Source organism: Myotis brandtii, unplaced genomic scaffold (genome assembly GCF_000412655.1).
Source record: "Myotis brandtii unplaced genomic scaffold, ASM41265v1 scaffold1167, whole genome shotgun sequence".
NCBI lineage: Eukaryota > Metazoa > Chordata > Mammalia > Chiroptera > Vespertilionidae > Myotis > Myotis brandtii.
Window position 1 is genome coordinate 558,600 of NW_005354039.1, and position 8,137 is coordinate 566,736.

At 47.8% G+C, this 8,137-nt stretch overlaps 1 protein-coding gene across 1 annotated transcript in view; it reads right to left on the minus strand.

The window, feature by feature from the left end:
* Positions 1-8,137, minus strand: part of SGSM2 (small G protein signaling modulator 2) — a 56,815-nt gene that overhangs the window by 27,632 nt on the left and 21,046 nt on the right. Inside the window, exon 3 of the mRNA XM_014529303.1 lies at positions 4,033-4,112. Within this exon, the coding sequence (XP_014384789.1) occupies positions 4,033-4,096 (64 nt within the window). The 5' untranslated portion in view covers positions 4,097-4,112. The remainder of the gene's footprint in view (positions 1-4,032; positions 4,113-8,137) is intronic.

Sequence of the window (8,137 nt, forward strand, 5' to 3'; positions counted from 1 at the left end):
GGTACATGCCCTTGACTGGAATCGAATCTGGGACCCTTGAGTCCGCAGGCCAACGCTCTATCCACTGAGCCAAACCGGTTAGGGCTGATCTTGTTTTATTTTGAGAATATGTTTATGAAAGCTGGGGACAGTGAGACAAACAAGGGCTTAGGACTGCAGAGGCAACAGGAGAGCCTGGGCAGGGCTGCTTTGGCTCACTGGGAAGTCAGAGAAAAGCGGCCTTGGAGACAGGGTCAGGGGGTTAGCCTGGGATGAGCTGCCACGGCCCATTGCTCCCCTGATTGCAAGTCTTGTGGGGAATCCTTGAAGTTTAGGAGGTGCATGCCTGTGGGGGAGGAGACGGGGGAAAGGAAAGGCATGGGCATGCAGAGGTCTTGACTCAAGGATTCTTCAGTTCCATGTCTAAGGCTCTCCAACAAGGTTCTGTTTCCAGTTCAAATGTCTCTATTCTAAGGAAGTTCAGAGAAGCTCATCTTGCCCAGGCCTTGCCCTCCTCTGCCAAGAACAGAGGGGCCCAGGGCTCCATCACTCCCCAAAGCCCTAGATGTGAGCACTCCACCAGGTCCACAGAGAAGTTCCTGGCCTGGCACCATGGGTTCTCAGACTCGTAATTGTCTCCTCCCTTCAGGACACACTGGGGGCAGGGCTGCACAGTCTCCAGGTTCCTGGCCCTCCCTGCCCAGAGACAAGTCTGCACAGCCTTCACTCTGCTCCCCATCTCTCAGCACCTTCTCCGCACCCCCATTTCTCCCAGAACAAAGCTGACTTCTGGATGTGGCTAGACCAGCAAGACCCCAGTAAAAGACTGAATCTGCTTCCGACTGAAAATTCATTCCTGAACATTTTTCCAGGGGATGAAGGAAACTGGCATATCAGAATCTCCAAAAAGCCAGCCGGTTGGAGTTTTCCCTCAATGGGTATCTATTCTCCCCTCTGCCTGCCCCCCAAGAATCGCTGATTATGATTCCACTGTGTGACTGTATGCAAATGGCTTGCAGGCAGGAAAAAAAAAAAAAAGGTTGATAATCACTGCTTTCAACCAATCTGGTTGAGCCCAGATTGAGACTCACCTCACTGAATAAACCAACTTTGACACAGTGTGAGGATTCCTTTTTCAGTGGCTCTCAGGTGCCCAGCTTGACTGAGCTTTATACTGTTGGCAGCCCCCCTGCTAACGTTCCCCTCTGAGACTGTGCACTGAGCCCAAGGCAGAGGCAGCAAACTGGCAGAGGCTTGCAGATGGCTTTTGTGTGGCCCACTCAATTTTTTTTAAAAGGAGTATTAGTTATCAGCATTTACAAAAAATTGGGAAATTTCATATAAAATCCCAGATTTTTGGATTCTCTTCAAGTCAAATAAGCCATGGCACACCCAGGCTGGCATGCCTGCAGGAGCTGGGTGGTGCCGCCTTCTTCAAACAGGGCAAGCATGTCCAGTTCAGTGCAGCCCAGCTCTCACCCTGCCAGTTGCTTTGGACCTGGACAGCTTCCTGGGTTGACCTTTCTCAGCCCACCCTGTAGGTTTGTACTCCTGGACCCAAGGCACCTCTTGCGATCCAGCAGAACAGGGTTCCTCTTTGCTCCTGGGCGGACGTTAGATCCCTGGAGACTTGGGTCTATCTCATAAATCTTTTTTCTATTTTAGCAACTGAAACTGGTTGAGAGAAGAATCATTCCTTTTGAGGGTGATACCCTACCTGCTGGAGAGCCCTGGGCTTCAGGCCGGAGAAAAAAGCGAAAGCTGTACTGGGTTAGAGTGATGAGAAGGGAGCTGATGGTTTCTTTTCACCCTAATTGGCCTAATGTGGGATGCCCATAGCTTTTCTCCCTGCTTCTTGCCCCCCCCCCCCACTCCTCCATGGCCACCCACGTGTGGCGCCCATGCACAAGCTGTTTGTACTAATTTTTGTTTTTTGTGTTTGATGTGGGTGCTCTAGACAAAGCCTAGTACGATGAGAAGGGCTGATGGTTTCTTTTCACCCTAATTGGCCTAATGTGGGATGCCCATAGCTTTTCTCCCTGCTTCTTGCCCCCCCCCACTCCTCCATGGCCACCCACGTGTGGCGCCCATGCACAAGCTGTTTGTACTAATTTTTGTTTTTTGTGTTTGATGTGGGTGCTCTAGACAAAGCCTAGTACTAAACCATGCAAAACTGGGCTGCCAGCTGAGCCCTCTGGTGACAATGACAGACAGTGGCTGACGTCAGGGGAGCACAGAGCACAAGTAGAAATGAGTAGACTTCTAATATTCTTCAAAGCCACTTATTACAAGACTAGCATGCTCTCCTCCTGGCAAAGGTTCTACCCAGGAAAAGGTAAGATCAGACTGCTCCCTGAAAACCTGGGAATCATTACATCATCTCAAAGAACTGGGGAAACTTGCCCAAAGGGGAGATGGTGGGAACTCCAATCCTACAAACCTAGCTTCAGCCTCAACATCCAAAGGGGAAGGAAAGATAGGCATTGTCTGAGCTCTTACAACGCTAGGAACGTTCCCACGCATCATCTCAGTCCCACAAAAACTCCCTGAGCTGGGAACCATCACCCTATTTTTAGGGGAGCAAACTGAGGGTGGCAGATGTTAAGACACTTGACCAAGATGACTTAGAAGCAAGCAGAGCATCAGGATTTGTGTGAAGCCTCAGCCTGCCACTCAGGCTCTGCTCAGAGGCTGCCTCCCCGATCAGCCTCCCACCTCTCTCTGCTTTATTTTCCTTCACAGCTATTATCATACCTGTTACTGCATGATGTGCTTATGTGTGTATTCACTTCCTGTCTGTCTCCCCACGGAATGTAAGCCTCGGTGGCAGAGACCACCCATCTTGTTGCTGCTGTTTCCCTACCTGGAGAACAGCATCTGGTCCCTGGTGGACTTTTGTCTTTACTGCTGGACGGATGGGAAGGACAGCTCTTCCTGCCTCTCCATGCTGCTGTCAAAAAGCATCCCCTCCCTTATCTGCTCCTTTCTTTCCTTCCCCTCAAGAATTCACAAGCTCCCTTCCACAAACCTCTAACACCAATCTCAGAGGCCAAGTCAAAAAAACATAGAAAAGGCAAATGGCTCTGTGTTCCTTCAGAAAGGGAGCTGTAAGGAAGGTTAAATCCCTGGAAATCCAAGAAAACTCTGCTGTGTGTAGAGACAGGCTTCCTCCTACAAAGGCAAAAGCGTTCATGTTGAGGAGGAAGTGATGGCTTATTGCAGACTTCCTTTTAAAGCGGGAGAAAGTCTGCAATAAACCATCACTGATAGCTTTGGCTATCCCTCCTATCCTACACACATGCTGTTTTGCACCCAATCAAGTACTTGGAGAGTTGGGATGCTGAAGCAACACAGGTGGGACTAATTAGAAAGTAGATGTGGCACAGAAAGCATCCAAAAAGTACAAATGCATCCCCAAAGTTAACGTAAGGACAAACCAGAGCAGTGGTCCCCAAACCCAAATTATCTAGGACAATGGCTCTTGAAGTGTGGTCCTTGGACCAGCAGCATCATCTGTGAATTTGTTAGAAATGCAAATTCTCAGGCCCATCCAGACCTACCAGAATCAGAAACTCCAATGTTGGGGCCCAGGAATCTGGGTGTTTTTTAAAAATATACTTTTATTGATTTCAGAGAGGAAGGGAGAGGGAGAGAGAGACAGAAACATCAATCTGCCTCCTGCACCCCCTCCACTGGGGATGGGGCCCGCAACCCAGGCATGTACCCTTGACCGGAATCGAACCTGGGACCCTTCAGTCCTCAGGCCAATGCTCTATCCACTGAGCCAAACCAGTCTTTTAGGTCACTGATGTATACTAAAGTTTGAATACTACTGTTTTAGGGGACTAAACAAGTATAGATCTCTGGGTCCTGAAGATCCTGATTCAGTAGGTTTGGGATGGGGCCCAAGGAGACTGCAAGAGCTTCTGAGTTGATTCTGACTTGCACCCAGATTTAAAAACTATGAAACCTGAGGTCTCATCTTTCCCTGACCCCAGGACAGTGCCTTCAGTTTTAGACGCATCTCCCACTATCTCCCAGTCACTCACTTACCACACAGAGCAATGATGTGGCTGCTATCTTCATGCACAAACTTCCTGGTGACAGCCTCCTCCATGATTTGCTTCACCTGCGGATAAATGGGCAGTATAGTCCTTTATTTTCTGATCAAAGGCCTGTGGACAAGTAAATAGCTTGGCTCTGCCCTCCGGTCTGGGTTCAGACACTTGCAGAGTAGATGATAGGATGGGAGGGGTGGGAAAGCCAACTTTCTTCAGCACAGACAGCTCCAAGCATTTTAGAAAGGCAACCAGAAAAAGATACACTATAAACCCACCAACCAATCAGTGCAGATGTTCTAGCCCAGGAGGAAGTACCCTGCTGTGAGAAACAGGGATAGGATGCTGTTTGCTCATCTGTACTTAGCTGGAGAAGGGCTTCTGGGCAGACGCACTGTCCTTTAGGGACAAACTGTCTCAGTACAGGCTGCAGATAAACAACCTGCCCCTCCTCTTCTCTGCCTTCTCTGAGATTAGGGATAGGTACATCCAGGCCTTAGGGACACTCTCTCCACAGGCTCACAAGCCCAGTCCCTTTCTGTCTAGGTAAAATCCTGATGTTTGGGTTCCTCCTCACATGTAAAGCTTCCAAATACCTTGAAAATGGTCACACTTTTAAGAAAACACTTAAAAAAACCCCCCGCCGAAACCGGTTTGGCTCAGTGGATAGAGCGTCGGCCTGCGGACTGAAAGGTCCCAGGTTCGATTCCGGTCAGGGGCATGTACCTGGGTTGTGGGCACATCCCCAGTAGGAGATGTGCAGGAGGCAGCTGATCGATGTTTCTCTCTCATTGATGTTTCTAACTCTCTATCTCTCTCCCTTCCTCTCTGTAAATAATCAATAAAATATATTTTAAAAAAACAAACCCCACAACTTAGTTTATTAACATGTACTGTAGTAGGTGTACTAGTGTATCATAATTATACTTCTTGACGAATTTTCACAAACTGAACACACCTATGAAACCAGCATCCAGATCTAGACCCAGAGCATTTGACCTGCACCCCAAAGCACCCTCCTCCATTCTACCAAGTTTCCTTCTAGTCACCACTCCCTTCAAGGGTACCCACTATTCTGACGTCTAACATCATAGAGTAATTTTGTGGGGTTTTGTACTTTTACTAGATGGAATCACTCAGTATATAGTGTTTTGTGACTGTTTCTTTTGCTCCCCGGTGTGACTGTGAGATCATTTTCCATTGTGTGAACACACCACAATTGAGTGGCCTTTACGTAGTTTGCAGTTTGGGGCTGTTATGAATAGTGCTGCTATGAACATTCTGGACATGTCTTTGGATTTATATTTTTAGGCAAGGAATTTCTGATGCCTGCTTTCTGATTTACTAGATTTTTGGCAAATTGTTTCCAAAGTGGTTGCACCATGCCCTAGCTGGTTTGGTTCAGTGGATAGAGTGTTGGCCTGCAGACTGAAGGATCCATTCCAGTCAGGGCACATGCCCAGGTTGCGGGTGCGATCCCAGACTGAAGGATCCATTCCGGTCAGGGCACATGCCCAGGTTGCGGGTGCGATCCCCAGTAGGGGGCGTGCAGGAGGCAGACTATTGGTGATTCTCTCTCATCATTGATGTTTCTATCTCTCTCTCCCTCTCCCTTCCTCTCTGATATCAATAAAAATATATTAAAAAATACACACACAACAAAGTGGTTGTACCAATCTACACTCTCATCTGTAATATATGAGGTTCTAGGTGCTCCCAACATTTAAGCCAAGCACTTTTGATGTCCTGGGGGAACCTGCCAGCCAGGAGACAGATACGAATCCTGGAAATTAAAGGAATAGATTACCTCAAACCCCCTGTAAAATGTCCCAGATAAAGTAAACTCCTGGCAGAGCTGGCGTTTGCCATTCTTTTGGGACCAGACATGAAATGTCCTGATGCTGCCCTGGCTCCCATGTCCCTCACTTAGGACTGTACAGTGAGAAGGGTGGTAGAGCTTCTAAAGCCTGGGGGACAGGGAGGAAGGAGATGGGGGCTCCTTCTCGCTTGAATTTGCTCATGGTTAGCAATTAGGTAAAGGGGTTCAGATCAATCTTGCACTATAATTTTTTTAAAACTAAAAATGTTTTAAAACTGATTTGAGAGAGGGAGAGAAATATCAACTTGTTATTCTATTTATTTCTGTATGCATTGGTTGATTCTTATATTGCGATAATTTTTTTTAAACTAAAAATGTTTTAAAACTGATTTGAGGGAGAGAAATATCAACTTGTTATTTTATTTATTTCTGTATGCATTGGTTGATTCTTATATTGCACTCTATACTCTTAAAAAAAGCTTCCCAGATTATTTACCAAGGCTGCTTGCATTAAACAGAGCATAATGTCACAGCTCAGAAACCTGTGGGCATCTGACGCAGGCTGGCAGGGCAGACTTTTAGGTTAGGAGGACCTACAGATGCCCCTAGAATTTGGATACCAGAGGTTCATTGCGAAAGGCCAGCCTTGCCTACAACTATCCCCAATGTCTCTACTGGTAGGAGAAGAAAGGATATTTCTCTCAAAATTGAGTACTCAAACGGTAAGGGAACGAAGTTCAAAGCAGGTCAACCTTTGTCAGGTAATGTAACATAGCTGTGACATATTCTGGACATGTCTCGCATTTGTTTAGGAATCATTCTTGGAGTTTGCAGACAGCCTTCCAAATACTGAGAAAAGAATCATTGTCTCCTCAAAAATCTTTCCTATCATCCCTGACTACCCCCAGATTTGAATCACACCAACAATCCTAGCACCTCTGGCCACAGTTTGGGTACGCCTACTTTTTGTTCTTGCTTATACTGTTCATATCCGTCTCTGTCACTGGACTGCTTGTTTCCTGAGGATAATCGCTGAGATTTGAGATTTCTCTTTTCCTTGGGAGAACAGAGTTGGGGCTTAAGTGCTGATCTGATATACTCCTGGCCTAAAAAAACACTCTTTCTTGGCCACTTCATAGCAAGGGCACAATGGAGCTCCGCGCACACAGCTGGAAAGGTGATGGCTTCAACGACTTCTTTGCCAATTAGAGGGAAAGGAACAAATGTTAGGGCACAATAGTCAGGCCAGATAATGCAGGAGAACCATCGAGAGCCTTCCAGGATTTTATGAGAACCAGACTCTTCTCCAATCCTGAAACTCTAGGAGGGGGTAAAGAACCCATACGGTAACTTTTATAGGTGAGGTAGATATTGTTATCTCTATTTTAGAGATGAAGCAATTAATATCCAGAGAGGTTAAGTAACTTATTCAAGATCACACCGAGATAGGTCCAGACTATTTCAAAATGTATGCATTCCCACCAGACCTTGCAGTCTTAAAGATCAGTAGATTTAGTTGCCAAACAATCATTGAGTGCCTACTGTGTGCCCTGGATACAGAGTAGTGGACAAAACAGACAGTTTTCCTGCCCCCCTGGAATGTACACATCTGGCAGACACAGAGGTAGGTCAGAGTTGTTCATGGCTCCAGAGGCCTAATCTATTTTAATCCATTCTGCGGGTTTGAGCTCTCCAGCTCTCATATGGGGGTGAGTCATTCATATGGGCACACACACCCCCCCCCCAAACCGAAATTGAAATAGGCTTTAGGGCAGAGTCAAGGTAAAAGACGTTAGTTAGTAGAAAAAAAGGATTCTTTTTCTGACATGAGGCGGGGGGCTCCTCAAAAGGGGGGGGGGATCTGAGTCTTAAAAACCATTCTCAAACTCGCCCTCCCACCCACTTCTCTGGGTAAGGAGGTGGGCATGGATTGAGCAGCAGTGAGGTGTGAGGCGAACCCTCCCGCAGCTGCCACTCAGTTCCCAAAGGGTACCAGAGTGGGGTACAGGGCAAACAGGAGCGAAGTCCCCAAATCACCCGGTCAGCCTCACTAGGAGGCCAGCGCGGGGCCCCGCCCCCTCCCGAGTCCGCCCGGGCAATGCACGGGCAGCTTCAGTTTTCCAGAAATCGCCGCCACCCCTCCCCCGACCTCGGTCTCCCAGCGCAGCTGCCGTCACAGGGCGGGGAGCTGCAGGATCGCAGAGCAAACAAGCCCGGGAGCACCGGCCTAGCCCCTCGGACCAAGGGGCGCTGACCCCAGACCCGGGAGAGGAGTGGGAGC